We start from the raw sequence: 21,472 nt of genomic DNA on the forward strand, positions 1-21,472 counted from the left end.
AATCTCGGTCAGTTTCTTTGCCCGGAAGAAGGCTTTCTGGAAAATGCAAACAGATCTGAGAAGCCGTCCTCTCTCATTTCTCTCTGGTTAAAGGAGGCAAACCCCTTCTCTCAGGAGAAAACTGTTTCCTGCCTCAGACTTTGGTGACTTGCAGACTAGACACCCAGCGGCCTTTTCAGCCTCATGGACTGGACTTCCTCGTTGGCTCCTTCCTCACCCTGGTCTCTCTGGAGAATAGTTTTCTTTTTCGAATCCTTTATCCAGCTTCTCCCCAAATCTTTACTCTGCTTCGTTTAGAACAGGACTGGCAGACGTTTTTTGTAAAGGCCATCTAGTGAATACTCTTGGCCTGTGGGCCATCTGCTCTCTGTTGCACCTAGTGGCGTGAAAGCAGCCGTATGCAATATGTAAAGAAACAGGTGTGGCTGTGTCTCAATAAAACTTTATTTATAAAAGCAGGCAGCAGCCCAGATTTGGCCTGCAGACTCCAGCTTGTGGACTCCTGTTCTAGAATGTTTATTTGGCTATTGGTTTCCTCATTCCCTTTGGGCCAAAAAAAAAAAAAAAAAAAAAGGCAGTAAGCTCAGCTCAAGTTATACTTGTCTCTGAGCGAGAGCACAGAGGCCGGAGCTGGGAGTGCTTTCTTCCAAGGCAGCCCTGGAGACGTGTGAGTCGGGGCTGGCAGCTCAGGGCCGGTCGTGGCCAAGGGGGACTGCAGGGAGGACATTTGTCTAGATGCTCAAGCCCTGGGGTGCCCGTTTCTCCCACTCAGACCCGCCCTGGGAAACATCTTCCCTTCTGATCTAATAGGAAGTGGGATTCTTCACTTACTCCAGATGTCTGTTCACAGGAGAGTCAATTTCTTGGACTTGGTGATATTTGCTTATATATCATCACTGACACAGATACATGCTGTTTACAGGTTGCCTTCGCAACCACACCCGTGCTGAGGCCTGAGAAAATAGGGACAACTGGACTGGGTGGGAATACATGCTTTTCAAATCGCACCCCAAGGGGACCAAACAAGAAGGCTATTTTTTACGCTCATGAGTGAGGCGTTTCCTGGTGGGCAATGTGACTTAGCAAAGGGTCTCTGCCTGGATGACAGGAGGGACATTTCGGAACTGCTCCTCCCCCCACAGTTTTATGGAGGCTCCCAGAGGCCCTGGCCATACGCAAATCATGTCTGTGGCCCCCATCACCTGGTACCCTGTTAAAACCCTGTTTGTGTAAATGCCACGACTGGAGTGTAAAAGGCTTCTCCTCCCAATTCTGTGTCAGTAGGCTCTTTTTCCAGAATCCAACACTATCTTCAATGTGACACATTGTAAGAGCTCCGGGTCATGCCAGAGACTTCTCTGTTCAGTCCTGTGCCCAAACGAAGAACAGAAATGTCTCACTGCCTGGTATTTAAAATCAGGTCATACAGACAGAGTTGCTTTCTGAAAAAAAATTTCATGTCCAAAGGAACAAGTGAAAGACAAATACTTCAAATATTAAAGCGGAGGAATTCCTTCTAGCTTAGGGTCTGTACAAACTGTCCTTGTAGATTAAAAAAATTTTTTTAAGTGTTTTATTTATTTCTGAGAAAGAGAGAGAGACAGCATGAGCGGAGGGGCAGAGAGAAAGGGAGGTACAGAATCTGAAGCAGGCTCCAGGGTCTGGGCTAGCTGTCAGCACAGAGCCCGAAGCGGGGTTCAAACCCACAAACCGTGAGATCATGACCCGAGCCAAAATCAAGAGTTGGACACTCAACCGACTGAACCTCTGACTTTTAATATCAGCCATAAACCTGCTTCTAGGGACCTTCTGACTCCCAGGACCATAAATGCTCTCCCTTGATTTTCACCCAGGAATCTTTTGTGTTCTAGGCTTCATTTATTATTTTCTAAAACAGTTCCCACTAATTAGTCACCAGTGGCAGAAAACAGAGCCAGCAATAAAGGTGCTCGTGCTGTCAGAGGGAAGGAAGGGTTCACCAGTTCTGTATTTCTAGAAGCTGCAGAGCCAGGTGGGAATGAGAAGATGCCTTCAAACTAGACAGGCTGCCAGCAAGACCTCTCCCCGCACACTCACAGGAGCCTCACCTCGGCGGGGCCCCGGGGATAACTCCAGGCTGCAAGTGCCCGGCCTCGGACTCTCTCGAACACCTTCGAAGAGAGCAAGGGACGGGCTGATGTTCCCTCCCCAGCCAGACTGTCCACTGGACACGTGCCCTCGTTCATTTATGTACACACTCCACAGGCTCGCGGGCGAGCCTTTCCATTAGGCAGAACGAAAGAAAGAAAACCCAACGGGCCTGAAGGTCTGGGGGGAAACCACTCTTTCCCTACAAAGAGTGTGAGGGCCAGGAGCCGCTCCTTCCTCACACTGCAAAGACGCAGCTCTAAGGGACTCCTGGGAACACCCCAGCCTTTGAGAGGTGGGAGTCCCTCGCCTCTGCTTCCAGGATTAAACCTGAAGAGAAGCCGGAGACGCGGAGAGGTAGCCAGGCTTGCGTGGTCAGCGGGGGCTGAGCTACCTGTTTTCCTCACACTTCCTTAAAGCTCGATGGTTTGCACACGTGCTTCGCTATGGTGCCCTTTCTGAAAAGACTGCCCAGAAGCCGGTCAAAGTGGGGCTGATCCGGCTGGAATCGGGCTGGGGTGGGAACTTCTTCCTTCTCCTCCTCTGCTGGGCCAGACTCTCCCCTGAACCCGGGTGCCTAATCACCCAGCTTGGATGGTCCCTGAAACCTGTCTGGCTCCGACGTCTGCAGTGACAAGCTCTCTCTCACCCGCCCTCCCACGCACCCAGCTTTCCACCATTCTGCAGAGACTTCATACATGATAACAAAAATAAACCTCAGAGCTGGCCTTTCAGGGCAGCTGGGCACCTCACCTGGGAAAGTATTACCTCATGTCCAGGCTGAACAAACAGTGAGTTCTCACAGCCATCGGCTATATTTCCACACACACAAGCACTGAGGGGTCTGGGCTGGGGGGGGGGGCGGGGGGGGGGGGGGGCAGGCAGGGACGACTTTCAGTACAATGGCAGCCCAAAGTTGATGGCTTCGGCAGAATTAAAAATGAGTGTTAGCGTAAAATCAAATAGCTCACTTTTCACCAGAAGATGACAAAGTGAGTATTCTCAACACAGGCAATGCCTCTTTCTTCACCATATTTCCTCCATCTTGTTTTTTGGAAAGGACATTCACACACGCACCGATGCGCGCCGGTTGTTGGGTGAATCACCCTAAATCACACACCCTGCTCTCCTGCCTGGGAGGAATTCCCGGAGAGCTCAGCAACCACATTTCTAAAAGTTACACAGCTTTGTTGAATGTATCACTGAAGAAATTCGGATAGGACATCCAACCTCTGCAGGGTGGCCATGACCCAGCTGTGCTGCCAGCTGAGACACGTTTGCTGGGCGCCCACTAAGGGCCAGGCTCTGTGCCAGGTACCAGCGATCAACAGACAATGAGACAGAATCGATCCCTGCCCTCTTGAGCCTCCATTCAATGAGGGAGCCAGAAAAGCAATTAGACAAAAAAATACTAAATTATGACAGGTTTCATAAAGGAATCAAATAGTCAGGGAATATAGGTAGTTGGAAAACGGTTCTCTGAGGAGGTGATAGGTAAGCTGAGACCTGAAGAATGAAGAACTGGCTGTGAGAAAGACAGAGTAAGAACTTGCTAGAAGCAGTATTAGCACATGCAAAGGGCCTGAAGCGGGAGCGGGTTTGGGGAGTTTGGGGATGGCTGGCACGCAGGGTGGAGGCAGGACAGGATGCCACTGGAGAGGCCAGAGCCCCACTGTGCAGGGCCCGTGGACCTTAACAAGGGACGGGAGGTTCTTTTTTTAAAGGTTTATTTATTTTTGAGTGGGGGAGGGGCAGAGAGAGAGGGAGACACAGAACCCGAAACAGGCTCCAGGCTCCAAGCTGTCAGCCCAGAGCCCGACGCGGGGCTCGAACTCACAGACCCTGAGACCATGACCTGAGCCGAAGTCGGATGCTTAACTGACTGAGCCCCCCAGGCGCCCCCGAGTCTTCTAAGGGCAGAGGGGAGTTGCAGGGCAGGGGCGGTAGGCATGATGCAGAGAAACGACCTGGTCCAGGTGAGAAATGGCGGTGGCCTGGGCTAGATTAGTGGCAGCAGGGATGGAGAACAGAAGCCCCATCCCAGCTTGTGCTGGGAGAGCCGGCTCTCGGGGTCTGGTCGTATAGGTCATGGCCGTACCATCCCCGCTAGGGCAAGGGCATCTCTGGGTCTCACAGGCAAGGACCAAGTCATGAAGACCACGAGGTCCATAAGAAGAACCAGCCAGGCCCTAAGACGGTGCCGCTGCCTCCCACCCAGGGAACCTGCTCACGGACCAGCTGAGATGCCTGAGGGGAGGGGAGGGGAGGGGAGGGGGGAGCAGAGTCTAACAATGCCTCACCCCTTCAGTGCGCCTCACCTACTACTACACAGAATCCACAGGCAGGCGGAGCAGAAGACACCCCACGTGACAGGCGATAACCAGGGCTCTCACCCTGGGCCACCGGGTGAGTATACTCTGTCCTGGCCTGGGACCCCGATCTCACCCGAGAGATGTGCTCCTTCCGCAGGGAAGCCAGGGGGAGAAGGCAGGCCTGGGGCCCTCTGGGTGTGGGGCGCGATCACGCTCCGCTGCTGCAGTAATAACTCCGTACCAATTCAGCAACTTAAAACAGGACAGACTTCTTCTCTCACAGCCCTGTGGGGCTCAGCAGGTCTCCCTGCTCTGGGTGTCACAAAGCCAAAGTCCAGGTGTCGCCCTGCTGGGCCCTGTCCGGAGGCTCTGGGGGAGTGGCTGCCCCGGGGCTTGCTCGGGTGAATTCAGCCCCTGCGGCTGGGAGACTGAGGGCCGGGTTTCCTTGCTGACACGCACCAGCGCCTCTCGTGGCCCCTGGAGGCTCCCCCCAGTCCTTGTCAACTTGGCCCTCCGTCCTGGAAACCAGCAGGGGCTTATCAAGTCCCCCACGCTTCGCACCTCTGACTCCCTCCCCTGCATCTCCCGGACCTCATTCCTCTGCGGAAACACGGGGCCACCTGGACGGTCCAGGCGAGCCCACAGCCTTGGTCACACCTGAGAGTCCCCTCTGCCACGTCGTTCGTCGTATTCACAGGGTCCGGGAACGACGGTGTAGACATCCCCGGGGGCCATTCTGTCTACACAGTGGGCAGCCTGGGAGGCCAGCCCCAGCCAGGTCTTTGGGGGCCTCCTGAGGAAGCGTGAGCGCAATTAGAGTTTTTAAAGCTTTACTCTGTGCACAGGGCTTGAAGACAGGGTCTCCGTCATCGCCACTGGTATAGTCACCCGAAGGGGAGATAAGGTCCCCTCAGGTGAGAAGTCCAGTGCCGGCCTTGCTGGGGAATGAACCGAGCACACAGGCCAAGCAGCGCCTTGCAGGATTCTTTCAGTCAGCGCCATACTGTTCCAGCAGCTGAGACGAACTGGGAGCCATTAGCGAGGCAACCCTCTGGGTCTGTCACACCGCACCCCCGCCATCCCACGTCCTGGGCTGCTGTGAGAGCTCCCAAGCGCTCCCCCAGGCACAGGCCAACCAGTCTCCCCGAGGCACTTCTCTGACCTCCCTGCACTCAAAACGATGTAATGGTTTCCTGTCCCCCCAGAATCAGGCCCAGCTCCACGGCCAGGGAACAAGTAGTCCCATCTTCAGTAGTGTCCCTGACGCCAGACACAACCACGTGGAAGACCGTCAGCAGCCATCAGTCAGTCCCTCCTTCTCTGTGAGTCTGTCAACCCCTCCGGCCCTGAGTGTCCAAATCCTACTTCTTCCTTAAGGCTCCACCGGTTCTCCCTTTCTCCACAGAACACCTTCTCCTCAACTGGAAGAAGTCTCTGGAATGAACACTCACACACATTCATCTGAATCTCATTGTCTGCTCTGTACAAGTATTACTGCACTAAGTCCACTTACGGTTTTATCTTTTGTTAAGTTTTATTTTTCTTGAGAGAGAGAGAGAGAGAGAAAGAATGAATGGGGGAGGGGCAGAGAGAGAGAGTCCCAGGCAGGCTCCATGCTGTCAGTACAGAGCCCAATGTAGGGCTCGATCCCGTGAGCCATGAGATCATGACCTGAGCCAAAATCAAGAGTGGGTCGCTTAACTGACTGAGCCACCCAGGTGCCCCAGCAATGTTTTATCTTTTTATCAAGGTCTTACACAAAGTAGACATTCAATTGACTGAACTGCTCTTGGATTTATAGTCTTTTGAAGTATGCTTCTGGTTAAGGGATAAAACAAGTTGTTTTTTGATATTGTTATTGCTTGCTTTTGTATTAGATATCCCCCGACCGGAGGCAGGTCTCTGCTTTCCTTAAATGTGTAAGGTAAAGTGTATGCTCATCGGGCTGAATGCCCCACAGAGGCCTGCAGAGTGCTCAGAATCCCAGTCAATTCTCAGCAATGGTGGCAACGTCACCATTCACTCCCACAGCCTAGCCCACACCCCACAGCCCAGATTCCCGACACTGTTCTTCACGCAGCAGAGGGAAGGCTCTGTCCCACTCACTGCAAAACACCGCAGATCCATCAGTAAGCCCGCACTGCACACACTGTGGCCACTGCCTCCATGTTCTACACGCTGTCAGTGCTTTTACTGCCAGAACTAGACCGTCCGTGAGGGCAGGCCCTGACTTCAAAGAACTGCCAGGATTCAGTTCATGCCGTTGCACAATCCTGAATACCAACATGGGCTCAGTGCCTCGCAGTTAAAGAGACTACAGTATTTAACTGTTAATGTTCTCTGGCAACATGACTTCAAGAGCTCCCATGAGATTATTCCTTCCTATGAGGAGACTAGATGCTCTTTGCGGAACTGTCTCACACACACACACACACACACACACACACACACACACACACGGGCTGCAGTTCAGCTCTGTCTGCTGGAGTGGGCCTCCCTCTCAGAATCCTTCTCCCCTGCAAATTGAGTCAACATCTGGAAGACACATGGAGGATGATCATTAAATCAGCCTCCCCTCCCACCTAATCAGGGAAGGGAGAAAAGGCAAGGATCACTCTCCCAGAATATTTCTCAGACTCCTGAACAATCTCTCCAAGTGAAGAACAATATTTTTCTTTCATTTTCCTTTCAATCAAAGAATCACATGGTTAAAAAAAAAAAAAAAAAAGGCATGACTCCCTGCCATACACTTCCCTGTACAAGTCCTGCTGTCTGGGGGCAACCACTATTCCCCATGTCCATGTACGTTTCTTCTGATGATTAATCAGATTTAGACATTATCTTACTGAATTCTTGCCACCATGGGTGGGAATTCTCTTGCACAAGAGCCCCGCCTCCTCCGCCTTCCTGATGTTAACAGGCCGCCAGGCAGACACTACTCTCAGATCCTCTGCGGTAGGGCTGCTCACACACCAGCTGCCTTAGAATCACCTGGTCAGCTTGTCAGAGCCCGGATTGTTGAGGCCTCCTCCCCGCCCCCTGCCCCGAGTTTCTGATTTGGTGGGTCGGGGATGTAGCCCAAGAATCCTCATTTCTCACAAGACCACCAAAGAGGCTGACATGGCCGGGTCCACAGCCACAATTTAAGAAGCAGTGCTCCACTGATAACTTCCGTAATTTTCAGTTGTAAATAACTGTTTCTCGTTTCATCAAGTTTTGCACTCTTGATGCTCCGATTTAAAAGATGAAGATCTTAAGAGAACTTCAACCATTCTATTTTTACCTCGACGCAGTAAAATTTAATGGCATTTACATTTTATACTATAACCGAAAATTAATAAATAATGCTAATGTTATGGCTACATGATTATTGTTCACGTTCGAGCCCAGACAAGGGTCATGATTACATACCCTTCACTACAGGTGCAAAGCTCAACTTTCACTTGGGGGAGAACATTTCTAGTATCAAAGTTCTTCTTTTCCCTACACTCTTCTACTTGCTCAAAGTCCCATGACATTTTGTTTTATGTCTGAACCATGACACACTGACCAAATTTCTATTTTCCTGAGAGTTTTTGATTGCTTTTATTTTTATTTGAGAAGAAACTACATCTACATCTACACTGTAGCCTAAAGTTTTGCTACTTTCTGTTACTCTGTCTATTGCCAGCTTCATTCTCCCTGAAGTTCACTGACCCCGTTCTAATTTGGTCAACTATTGTTTAAATTCGCTGTTATCCTTTTGTTTTGTTGCAGCACATTTACAGCTGTCGCCTTGGAAGTTTCCTCGGGAGATACACTATCTGGCCCTTGCTTGTCTGAAAAATTACTGTATTTCAACCTCAGACTTACTGTTAGGCTAAGTATAAAATTCCAGTTTCAAATTTCTTTCTATCAGAGCTCCGAAGCCTTTATTTCACCATATTCTGGCTTCTAATCTTGCCTATCAGGAGGTCGATGAGCTGCTTAGTTTGTAGGACTCCAACTATGTTGTACGTTGACATATATCCTCCCCACCCCCCACCTCCCATCCTGTACTCCCTGTCCTGGAAGCATCTAGAATTTTCCTTAAATCTTAGTAGCAGTGACTTGCAAATATCCTAGACATTGTATCTAGGATATTTTTCGTTTCTCCTGCTTGTAAGTTGGTGAGATCTTTATGTTAAAAAAATAATTGTCCTTTAACTCTGGAAAATTTTATTCTTTTGTCTCTCTTACAACTTTTAAACTTTTCTCTGCTTACTTTTCTGGTACTCCTATTACTTGAATTGATTACTTATAAATTGATCCTTTAGCTCTCTTCTATTTGTCTTTTAGCTCTACTTACTGGGGGATTTCTTTCCATTATCTTCTAATCCTACTAAAGTTTTGCCTCTCTAACCATTTGGTTAATTTTTAAGAACGTTTTCTTTTTTCTGTTTCTTCCCTTTAAAAAGAAAGAATTCCAACCTTTTCTTAAAGGACAAAATATATTCTGAAACCTCCTTGTGTTTATTATGTACATTACAATTTTTTTAATGTTTATTTATTTTTGAAAGAGGGAGAGAGACAGCGAGAGACAGTGAGAGAGAGAGAGAGCGCGCTGGTGCAGGGGAGGGACAGAGAGAGAGGGAGACAAAGAATCTGAAGCAGCTCCAGGCTCGGAGCTGTCAGGACAGAGCGCGACGCGGGGCTTGAACCCACAAGTGGTGAGATCATGACCTTAGCTGAAGTCAGACGTTCAACTGACTGAGCCATCCAGGCACCCCTATATACATTTTAAGGTGGTTTTTAAATTTTTTTAATGTTTTATTTCTGAGAGAGAGAGAGACAGAGAGAGAGACAGTGAGCAGGGGAGGGTCAGAGAGAGAGGGAGACACAGAATCTGAAACAGACTCCAGGCTCTGAGCTGTCAGCATAGAGCCTGACACTGGGCTCGAACCCACGAACTGTGAGATCATGATCTGAGCCAAAGTCAGGTGCTTAACTGACTGAGCCCCACTCAGGTGCCCCTAAGGTGGTTTTTAAAGTTATATAATCTTTTCTATGCCCTGAACAGCCTATTTCCTTCTAAGTCAGACACTCTGTTGTTCATTTTGGTCTTTTTCTTCACCACATCGTTCCTCCAATCTCAGGTTCACTGGTTGTCTAATTGTATTTAGGAATAAGGCCAAAGGGCTGATTCAGAAATCTGTGGATGAATGGTAGGAGGGGAAGCTAACACTTACATCAGAGCCTCTAAATGCCAGGGAAGTAAGGCTTTCCTCTGGGGGGCCAGCCAAACTCACACTATCTCAACCGGTTTACTAGACTCATTAGAGAAGAAAATGCCTGGTTGCTGCCATTCTGCATGTCCCAGTCCGGGGGACAAGGACAGGGGTGGGCAGTCAACCCTTCCAGTTACCAAACTTCACTTGATAGCCCCCCCCCCCCGACCGTTTCCGTCGCACAGGTCACTCTTGCACCCTTCTGTGAACCGCGTGGCCACGGCTCAGCTTTCTGGACCCCTAGGCAGATGGGCCCCCAGCCTCTATGTGTAGTTCAAGGTTCACCCACCAACACTCTTTCATCTTCTTCCCTCGCCGGAAATTTACCAGCCCCTCTCCCTGGCTGAGGTCTCCTCCCCGGAGCGTTTCCCTCCCTGTGCCTGTTTCCTCACTTACACGCAGCGTAATGGGGCCTCAGGCAGCATAGACAGGTGTGCTTGGTCGGCCACCTTGAACCAGAGGTGACCGGAACGGTCACCACACCACTGGCTTTGCCCAGTCCTCAGCCTGCTCAAGTGCTGGTAACCAGCCACCTTCCAGGGCCTCGTGCTCTGAAGAAGTTCATGTTTGAAATCGAGAGAAGGAGCTGAAGAGCCGGTACTGCCAGCAGGCTGTGTGCCTGCGGGCCGCGGGCGCCGGGCGCCCTGCTCACACCCGGTACAGCTGCTGCCCGGCCCCCAGCTGGTGGGGCCGAGGAGCCGGCGGCTCACATGCCCATCTGTCCCCGGAGACCCGTCCAAAGCTGAAGGGAATGTCCTTCGAGGAGACCTACACTCTGCTTCTACACCAGCCAGCCAGCCGACGGCTGACTAACACGGGGTACACGAGGCCAGCCCCCTGCCCTGAGAAGACAGCTGCTGGGTGTAATTTGTGCTCCTGACTTCTCCAGCTCCGCTAAAGCTACTGGCGGAGCCACATCCTCTCCCCGCGCCTTCTACTTCCCTCACTTCCTTCAGCTTCTCCTAAGAGCACAGCCTCATCAGACCATGTCCCCCAGATCCCTGCCCCAGGCTCTGCTTCGGGGAACCTGACCCAAGACCACGCGGGAGGTACTTTGGCGGAGAACTGGCAGGCCTTGCGAAAAACCTCACCACTTAACTGAACATCTGGACGGACATCTCGAACCTCGACTCTTCTCTGTGGCTCTTTTCCCAGCTGTGATCTGCAAGGGATGGCTGGCTGATGTGCGAGTTTTCCCCTGAGCCCAGAGCAGTCAAAGGAGGGCGGGGCCTGCGCGTGGATCCAGGGCTCTGCTCCCCCCACCACCCTGCACAGGAGCCTGGTTTAGCCAAAAAGCAGTTTTGCCTGACGTTCTCCCCACCAAGGTCCTGGATCTGTGGTGACTTTGGGTGTTGAGGGAAGATTTAAAACAGATTTGGGAGCACAGATTCCCTGCGTATTTCCTGCATAGTAGACAGTGCTGCACGTCTCACGGACGGCTCAGGGCAGACAGGCCGCGCTCCTGCACGGAATCGGTCCTGGGCTCGCTCCTGCTTGTAGGGCCCGCACCCGATGGTGCTCCAAAGCTCTTCCACACAGCAGCACAGCCCGGAATGGGATGAGCACTCAACAGGATGGGTGGCCCACCCACGCCCGCAGCGCTCTGGCCCAGGGATGCCTGGATTGGACATTTCTAACTCAACCACCAGTCCCTACAAGATGATTTTTTTTAAAAATTTTTAAACTTATTTTTGAGAGACAGAGAGAGAGAGCGCATGTGAGTGAGCAGGGGAGGGGCAGAGAGAGGGAGACACAGAATCGGAAGCAGCTCCAGGCTCTGAGCTGTCAGCACAGAGCCCAACACGGGGCTCGAACGGATGAACTGTGAGATCATGACCTGAGTCAAAGCTGGTTGCTTAACCGACCAAACCCCCCGGAAGCCCCTACAAGATGGTGGTCTTGCTTCTTCACTCATACCCTCACCAACAAAGCATTTAGTGAGCACCTACTACGTAATCTAAGCTCTGGAAACAGTCTAGGAATAAGTGTCAAGTTCAGGGGCCAAGGAACCGGTTCATGACATCAAAGGGATCATGAGGAATAATCCCTCGATGTGTTTGAATCACGTGGTTGTTAGATTTAACAACACCCCCCCACCAGACATGTATTTTATCATTTTGCGGGTCAGGAAAGCGAGGCGCGGAGGCGGGCGTGCCCTTGCCGCGGCCCGCCGGGGCCACAACGTCCTCCGCAGGCGCCTGCCACCCTGGGTCCCCGGTCGAGAGCTTCAGGGTTCTGACCTGGTTCGTCTGGGCAATCTTCCGTCCCTTCTTCCAGCGCAGCACTGGCGCCAGAGCCGGCAGCTCCCGGCCCTCGTCTCCGCGCGCGCGCTCCCGCAGGCTGTAGGCGGCCTCGAACACCACGGGGCTGACGACGTCCTGCGCCCTCCGCTGAAACGACAAACGAGCACGCGCGTTACGTGCGGACCCGGCTGACGCGCGCGGACGGCCTCGCACGGCCGCACAGCCCGCCTCGCGGGGGCAGATCTGACTGCCCCCGCCCGGGAGAGGAGGCGACGGCGACCCCAGGCCGGGGCGTCTCCTCCGAGGGCACCCCGTTGCCCAGCGGGGCCTCCCCGCTCCGCCTCGCGTGGCGCCACACGGCCTTGGCTCTAGCGTTCGGAGCCCGTCGCCTCACGGCCACCCTCTGCGCCCGGGGCCCTGCGGTGACCAGAGGCCTTCTGTGCTGAGACGAGCCCGGCTCTCGCGCCGGGGCAGGGAAGCCCGTGAGCCGGCGGGGCCCGAAGACCCGAAGGAAACGACCGGCTGGCGGTCACGGCCGGGAGGGGAGGCGGGGAAGGGGGCGAACACACAGTGGACACCCGCAAGACGCCGGCACTGCGGCAGGGGCCCCGGGCAGGGGGCCACTCGGCCTCCTTCCCCCAAGTGGCTCCCACGTGGAGCGGGGCTCACGCGGGAAGCGACACGACGAGCCAGGTCCCTGCTGCGCTGCACCTGCCGCGGGCGGGGCGGGGGGCCCGCCCAAGGGCAGCAGGGCAGAAGCCAACCCCGGGGCCGCGAGCGAGGAGCCCCCGCGCTCTCCGTGCGAGGTGTGGCGGCCTTCCAAACAGCGCAGAGCTCTAAAGCTCCTGAGGGACGCAGAGCGGGGGGCCTGCCCCCACCCGCCTGGGACCCAGCTCCCCTCTCCAGGGGCAGACACGCCGGTCGGGCTTGGATACCGTGCGGCCTCGGCGTCTGCGGGCACTGCGGACTGTGGCGTCCCGCAGTTTGTTTTCTGCGCTTCGCAGGGGGCCTGGAGATAGTCCCGTCGGGGGGGGGGGGGGAGCCGCGGCACCTCTTTTCTCACAGCACACGGCGTGTTACGTGGATGCTCTTTCTGACCCACGTCTGCGCTCAAATCCGCTTTACCAAGTAACTGGTGGCAGCCCATCGACAAACGAGCATCATTCTCCAAGACGGGGTGTGGGGCAGGGACACCGCAGCCGCACGTGGGGCTGCCCACTGTGGAGCCCGGGGACAGGGCACAGATGGCTCGGGGAGGGGGGTGAGTGACCTGCAGACGATTTCTATTCATGGTCAGAAAACACAGCCAGGAGCAGATTCGATCATTCGGCATAAACAAAATACAGGACCTCTCCAGGAGCGTGACGGGGGGGACTTTTGGATAAACTGCTTCCAGAAAATTCTGTCCGACTTCCGATTTTATGAACAGATCTTTAGTACATGTCCTTTCCAGGAGCAAAACACATTGCCTGGGAACCCCAGTGTCTTGCCTTCGTGGGCTCTGCTCAGCAGAATTTAAAGTCCACGGGAGGCTTGGAGAATAACCAAGGAGTACAGTCTGAACGGTGTTACAAATAAATGCTTCAGTGGTGTTTTAAAGGGTGACTATCTTCAGGGTTTGGGTTTAAATTCTTCACGTTGAAGAATTTAAGTAGTTTATTATGCTTTTATTCTTGGGGGGGAGTTGAATCTGGGGGAAGGGGAGACAGAAGCAACTCATCATTTCCTGGCCACCAAATGCATGTATGCCAGAGACTGGCCAAGATGTTATTTTACTCAACCTGCATAACACCCGAGCTTGGCAGATTATTGTCCCCATTTTATAGATGAGGCAACAGAGGCTCAGGGGCTCAAATAAACTGTGCTCCACCCCAAAGAGAGTAATTACTAGAACCAGACTCATTCTTAGAGCCAGAAACAAAACTGCTTTCCCCGAAGTTTATAAAATACTATTTAAAAGTTATCCCAGGGCACCTAGGTGGCTCAGTTGGTTAAGCAGCCAACTTCGGCTCAGGTCACGATCTCACAGTGGGTTCAAGCCCTGTGTCGGGCTCTGTGCTGACAGCTCAGAGCCTGGAGCTGCTTCGGATTCTGTGTCTGCTTCGCTCTCTGCCCCTCCCCCAGTCATGCTCGATCTCTCTCTCTAAAATTAACATTAATGAAAAAGTCATCCCAACTGCTTTAGGTTCTGACATCACCCTAAAAAATCATCTGTTAAGAGGACACGGGGCAGGGGTGGGGAATGCTTCTCACAAGAGGGTGAATGTAAAGAAAGGGCAAGCAGGAAACGGGTCTGCGATGCGTGGCTGGTGGAGCCTGGCTCGCCGCCGGGGAGGCCTCACTCGTGCTGTAGCTGATTCGGGCTGAGTGATGAAGTCCGACACGCAGGCGCGCAGACACTGTGCTCTGGCACTGATCGCACGAACCTGTTTTAACTAAGAAGTCTGGAAAACAGCTCTTACTCCACGGCCCGGTAGCTCTGGGACGAGGGGCTAAAACCACACTGCGCCGTGGGTGCAGGCAGAGGAGGGTGCAGTGTTTGGAGCGGGCCAGCACCCACGAGGACCCGGCCTCCCACGCTGTGTTTGTTTTGTCTGAGCTGCCGAGGGAAAGGGGCAGCAGCACTTGGTGGTTTCCTGTACAGTTCTGGAAGCTTCCCACAGATGAGCACCGCAATTAGCGCAGGAATTCCTTAGGATAGAGGAGGCTTAGCCTTCTGGCACGGACTGTAATCACTGAAATTTTACTGCTTGAAAAAAAAAAATCACCACTACAAACTGAAGCTTCTAAAGTCGAACACTTATTTGACAGACCAAAAGACCTAAGAATCTACCTTTTCATACTCAAATTCTGCAGGGGTCCCTGATTTTAGAAAGCTGAAGGCGCCCACGTGGAGACCACACCAGGGCTGGCGGCAGAGTGTGCGGTGGCTTCGGTTTTACAGGGAGCTTCCCTGGGCTCAGTGTGATATGTGCTGGGGGCTTACTGATGCCAGGTGTGCCCCGGGCCCAAGGGAGACAGCGATGAGGGGCCTCTGGGGAGACAGGCAAGCAGTGATAAGCTGGTGTAACATGCACAAAACAGAAGAGGCCGTGGGGACACAGGTGAGGGACATGTGATCCGTACGGCGGGTTGGAAGGCTTCCTGGGGGAGGTGTCCTAGGCTCAGCTGTAAGACAGGACATCTTCCAGATGGCTTCCTGCCTGGCTCAGCAGGGGAGAGGACACCGGGGGTCCGACGGACTGTGTGTGATTCGCAAAGGCGGGGGCGTCAGGCTTGTGGGCGGGAGGGGGCAGAGAGGGGCTGACGCAGAGACTGGATCTCAGGGGGACTCAGCTGGAGCTGACTGCATCCTGAGAGCAGAACTGGGAAGTGGGTAAGATGAGGCTAGAGGCTGTGCCCAGAAGAATCCCTCTGGTTTCCTGCATCGATAGGGGTGAGGTGGGAGGCAGGGAGGCCAGCAAGGAGGCTGGAGGAAGGCCAGGGTATGAGCAGGATGGGAGGAGGCGAGACCACGAAGCCCTTTGGAGACGGAACGAAGAGAAGGACAGGAAGGCAGCTTGGGAGGAAGCGCTGGTGGGACTTGGGGACTAGATGTGGGGATGACCTCCCTTCCGTCAAGAGTTATGGGTGCCCTCGTGTTCAGGGCACAGACACATACCAGTCAGCATCGTGGTCCCGGGGGGAGGGGCGCAATGGGCGCGGGTATAGACATACCAAGCTTCGTCAGAACACAGAAATCCCCTTCCTGTCTCCAGACTCTAACTCCCAAGGAATCTCCCCACGTATTCTGATTTGGGCCTAAAACATGGTGCTTCCTGTTTCCTTCCACAAAACTGTCCCCCTGTCCAGGGTCAGCCTTCCCTGGACAGACTCACCACAGGCCCTTTGCCTATACCAAAGCCCGTCCACCCATCTTTCCAGGGATGGGCTTTAACCCTCCTTTGGACTACATCCCCTTCCTTCCTCGGCTCACCCCACTTGTAAGTAAATTCTCCTGGAGCCCCTAGAGAGGGCCGTGGGTTCTCACAAGCTCTGACGAGAGGGAGCGAGGGCCTCAGAGCGCCGTGCCTTCCTACGGACTCCGCTCCTTCCCGGGGAGCCCTTCGGGCTTCTAGCCCATTCCCTTGCTCTGAAAATGAAATAGAAGTAGCTCAGGTGGGAAACCCAACAGGGGAAGCCCTGGACAGGCAGGCACCGCCCAGGCCTGGGGCTCCTCCGAGAGAGGAGGCTCCCCGCCCTGTTACCCTGGGGCCCAGAGGCAGCAGTCAGAGCCTCAAAGTCTTGTCTCCCTTACTTGTAGAATCCTAGACTTTTCCAGGGTGGGTATAATTAGTATCAAATCACTAGATCCTGCCTACCTGCCCCCAAGGAGGACATGCACCGCAGTTTGGGGGAAACCGCCCCAGGGTGATTCAACTCTGTGTCCCCACACCCACCAGCTCCGAGACGGGAGTGAGCGGGCCCTGAGCACCGTGCACCCCTCACCCCCACCTGCCTCGGGAATTAGAACCCTACCTCTCAGCGGCTTCTTTCCCTCAAGAAATGAAGGGTTTTCATCTTAGTTAACTCGCAGCTTCAGCTAAAGGAAAACAGGAAGGGCTGGCCTCACTTTAAATGTGCAAATAACATAGAAGGTCAGCAAAGAAGCCATTCGCATTAAGCCAGATAATTGGTTTGGAAAAACCCTCTAAGTGCTTTTTAAAGGCGCCTTGGTTTTTTTTTTTTCTTTTTCCAAACATGTGATTTTTTTTTTTTTTTTTTTTTTTTCTTTTTCCAAACATGTGATTTTTTTTTTTTTTTTTTTTGGTCCCTTTCCTATACCCTTTCTCCCTGTTTCTCCCTGTGCTCCGCTCTGTGTCTGCCGATGACGGCCTGGCAGGGGGACCAGGAACGAGAAAGCCCAAGAGAGGGGTGGGAAGCCGGGGCTCTTCGTGCCTCTGACCACGCGGTTACACGGCAGCGGGGCGCTACAGGCCGCTTAAACCCACGTTAGCTTGAAGATTCCTTCCTATTTATTTATCGTTAGGTTATTTATTTATTTTGAGAGACAGAGAGAACACAAGCAGGGGAGGGGCAGAGACAGAGGGAGAGAGAGAGTCCCAAGCAGGCTCCACACTCAGCACAGAGCCTGGCTCACGGCTCCGTCTCACCACCATGAGACCATGATCTGAGCCGAAAACCAAGAGTCCGATGCCTAACCCACTGAGCCGCCCAGCTGCCCCGCTTGAAGATGCTCTTTTTTTTTTTTAATTTTATTTATTTCTAGGAGAGAGAGAGAGAGAGAGAGAGAGCGCGTGAGTGGGGGAGGGTCAGAGAGAGAGGGAGACGCAGAATCCGAAACAGGCTCCAGGCTCTGAGCTGTCAGCACAGNTTCTAGAAAATTCCGTTGCTTTTACCTCCGCAAGTCCATAGTACTTGACCAGTCCAGCCCAGCTCTTCCTGCCCAGGGCCCCGTCCCCATGCTTTAATAAAATCACCTTTTTGCACCAAAAATGCCTGGAAAATTCTTTAAAAAATTTAAAAAAGTTTTATTTACCTGAGAGAGAGAGAGAGAGAGAGAGAGAGGCAGCGTGAGCAGGGGAGGGTCAGAGAGAGAGGGAGACGCAGAATCCGAAACAGGCTCCAGGCTCTGAGCTGTCAGCACAGAGCCCGACGCGGGGCTCGAACCCACGAACCGCGAGATCATGACCCGAGCGAAAGTCGGACGCTCAACCGACCGAGCCCACCCGGACGCCCCACTTGAAGATGCTCTTAAAAGCAAGGTGAGGGTTTCATATTTTTCATAATAATAGAGTAACCTGCAGATCTACCCTCAATACAGAGAGCAGCTAGAAAGGTTGGATCTCACAAACACGCACACGCACGTGCACGCACCCCTGCTTAAAGGTATTAGTCCTCAAGAGACGCAGGATTTCAGAGTCTAGGGTCCCAACCGGAAGGCAAGGACAGTGAGGGGACCCCTCACGCTGTGTACGGGCCAGGAAGCAGCGTGGGATGGGCAGCAAAGAAAGTGAATGTGAAGTGGCGGCTAAGAGGCCGAGTTTCTGAGCTGAGTCATATGAGTCTGTGAAGATAAAACTGAAAGCTAAGGGCTACTAAGGCCGCCGGGACTTGAGGGCCAAGTCTCCAAGGAGAAGGGAGGTACAGAGGCTGGTACTGAGGCTGGTACTGGACACCGTATTTACCCCCAAGGCACTGGCTGGCCCCACAGCTCTATGGGGCCATGGGATGCGGAATTCAAGCGGGAGACAGTGGCGACGGCAAGACAAGGTGTACCCAGCTGTACACGAGACACTTTAGAATACCAGGGATCTGAATATAAGTCACCAAAAAATATCCAGACTGAAGCATGGAGACGAAAAAGGATAGAATATTCAGAAATGTAAGAGGCCCCAATGGAAGAAATAGCGTTTATAATGATATACTAATCCCTATAATTATACAAAAACCTGACACAATGCCTAGCACACTATAGTTGAGCAATAAGTGGTGGCGATTATTTTTTTTTAATTTTTAGAGAGAGCACACAAGCAGAGGAGGGGCAGAGGGAGAGAGAGAGCATCTTAAGAAAGCTCCATGTTCAGTGCAGAGCACAACATGGGGCTCGATCCTCCAACCCTGAGATCACGACCTGAGCTGATATCCAGAGTCGAATGCTCAACCAACTGAGCCACCCAGGAGGGGCGTCCCCTTTATTTGTGGCTACTACTTTTTTTAGTGTTTTATTTATTTTTGGGAGAGAGCTGGCAAGCCGTGGAGGGGCGGGGGGGGGGGGGACAGAAGATCAGAAGCAGGCTCTAATGTGGGGCTCAAGCTCATGAACTGTGAGATCATGACCAGAGCTGAAGTTGGGTGTTCAACCAACTGGATGAGTCACCCAGGCACCCCTGCGGCCACTATTTTTATCATGATTTTTAAATGGCAACTTCAAAAAAAAAAGTGTTTAAGAAAACTACTCTATTACAAAATGAGTTCTTATTATGAACTCCACATGTGGCCAGAACTGATTTCCCATTTTATGAGAGAATAAATGGAGGCCAAGTGTTTTATTTAGAGTTCTGTAAATTAAAAAAAAAAAAAAAAGTTTAAGTTAAAGCTGAAGGAAAAAGTTCTAGAAAAAAAATTTAAACAAAACTTGATGAAAAGCACAAGTGACTGCAAGGATCCCCTGAGATGAGATTCAGTCTGGGAAGAGACAAAGCTTTATCTCTGGACGAAGACAGTTGTAAACATGGACTAGACAGAGCTCTGAAAAACAGCTGAATTCGACGAACTCCAATAATGCTTCACAAGAGAAGGAAATAAGCGGTGACCAAATCAGTACATCTTGTTTCTGAAAGTTTTCCGATGAGATCGGAGGTTTTAACTATGATAGCGTATTACTTTATACATAACATCTTCCGGAAACAGAGCATTCGCAGCCTGGGAGGCGGGGCTGGCAGCACTGCGCTCAGGAGGCCATCAGTGACCCTCAGGGGACGTGTGTGCACACAGTACCTGTGAAAATCACAGAACCGATTCTTTTTCCTCGTCAAAGATCAAATAACGTCCAGCTGGAGATCTGGAAAACGGTTTGCTCTTGTGTTTGAGAGTTTCGGCGGGGGGGGCTGCTTATCTAACTGATTTGTATGTTCTGTGATTTTTGTTTTTAATCTCTGTATCCACTCCAAAATATGCTAGTGGGGGATTAGAACTTTAGACAAATTGGAAATAATCTTTTAAGAGCATGTCACATCCTTGTATAACAGGCTTTGTAAAGAGCCATGTTAATTACATCATAGATAATTACACACATCATTTGGCAGCTAAATGAAAACAGACGAAATTGGCCCAGCATAGATTACACAGCCTACGTGTCCTCCAGGGGAAACCAAATTTTGGCCTCCAATCGACTGCCCTGCCCTTCCTCTCTTAATTCTCTCTTCCCATCTCCTACCCCCAAACCCCCACAGTGGCTTGTAAAATTATTTGTAGGTGAATAAGAAACTAACACAAAGAAAAGGCTAAAAATGTAACCCGTGAGAGAAAGCATAGAGAAGGTCAGCAGAGCTGACCCAGGCAGGTTTTAACACCCCCCCCAGGGGGGATTGCAAATGAGTGAGGGGCAGAGAGAGAGAGAGGGGTGGGGTTCACCTGAAGCGGGGCTCGAGCTCACCCGATGTGGGACCTGAACTCACGAACCATGAGACCATGACCTAAACCAAAGTGAGACGTTTCACAACTGAGCCGCCGCCCAGGCTTTCTTGCCCACCACCCGTCTCCCACGTCATCTCAGCCGCCAGTCCTGTAGCCACTGGTGTGCCCGCCTCAGCCCTCCCGTCAGAGAGGCGCTCCGGGGTCGCCAGAGTGAAGAGCAGCCTTCCTGCTGCCCCTCGGTGGTCTCTGCCTGTTGGGTGAGGGGGACGTTGGGATGAGGGGCAGGGCCCCACGTGGCTCCGCAGCGGCTGAAAACCCTGAGATGCCGATCCGTCTCCTCTCTCTGCGCTTGAGCAAGAAAGCACCTCGCGAGGATGCAGATACAAGCGAGCCCGGCCCGCCCACTCGGGCCCCCACTGCCCCCTGTGCCCTGCGCACACGGTCCCACGCCTGCAACGCCCTCTCCCCACGCGAGGGATTCCGCCTTGGAGGCCCAGCTCAAGGCTGCTCCTTTTGTGAGACTTCCCTGGAGGAAGCCGGCCCTCCGGCCACACCCCTTCCCCGCCCCCCCCCCAGGGTCCTCATGACCCAGTCTGGCACTTGATTACTTTCTGTCTTCTATGCTGTCTTTCCTTGATTTTAAGGACCTTCCCTCACCTCCAATTTAAAGTTTCTGAAGCTGGGGTGCATCTTAGCATCGAATAATACATCTTATCATGAGAATGTTCCCCCCACCCCAACTCCTGCCCGAACAGCTGTCATTACCTCGCTAGCAATGTCGGAAGTGAGGGAATAGGGTGCTGGTTCTGGGGTGAACTAACTCATGGTTGCCAGGGTCGTGCGAACCGGAGGTCAGCTCTGCCTGGAGTTCGTGGTGTCTCTTATCTTACAAGGTAGCGTGGGGCAGCCAGGACACGGCACTCAGGGAGCTTTCGGGGCCGGGGATGACAGGTGTGAATGGCAAGGTGGACGGGTGAGTGGACACGGTGGTTGACCCTCCCCAGGAACTTCAGCCGGGCTCCTGTGTGGCTGTGCCAGGGAAGCAGAGGGCGGGGGCAGGAGGGTGTGAGCCAGCAGCCCTGATGCCGAGGGGAAGGTGCAGCTCAGATCTGGGAATCTGACGAAAAGGAACTGCTCTGGACCCACAGTCCGGTGTGACTGGGACAATCAAGAGTTCTTGGAGAGGAGGTGACTCGGAAGGAAAACTAGAAATTCAGCAGGTTGATGGGGGAATGGGAAGGCCTGTCCTGTCAGCTGGGGGAGACAAGCTGGAGGCTGGATAGACCACTGCGTGTCTGAGGAACGGAGGCGCCAGCCCTAAGACGCCCCCGGTCTGAGGGAGTTCCATCTCCTGCAGACTGGATCACACTGGTGGCTTCACCTCTCCGAACCTGTTTTCACAGGT

The 21,472-nt window shown here is 52.8% G+C and overlaps 1 protein-coding gene across 2 annotated transcripts in view; it reads right to left on the reverse strand.

Moving 5' to 3' along the window:
* ITGA9 (integrin subunit alpha 9) overlaps positions 1–21,472 on the reverse strand; it is a 326,966-nt gene that overhangs the window by 144,143 nt on the left and 161,351 nt on the right. For both annotated transcript variants that reach the window (XM_039237208.1, XM_039237206.1), the window contains one exon: positions 11,926–12,075. In XM_039237208.1, the coding sequence (XP_039093139.1) occupies positions 11,926–12,075 (150 nt within the window). The remainder of the gene's footprint in view (positions 1–11,925; positions 12,076–21,472) is intronic.

Source organism: Hyaena hyaena, unplaced genomic scaffold, assembly GCF_003009895.1.
Source record: "Hyaena hyaena isolate Hyena2069 unplaced genomic scaffold, ASM300989v1 scaffold_121, whole genome shotgun sequence".
In the NCBI taxonomy this organism is placed as follows: domain Eukaryota; kingdom Metazoa; phylum Chordata; class Mammalia; order Carnivora; family Hyaenidae; genus Hyaena; species Hyaena hyaena.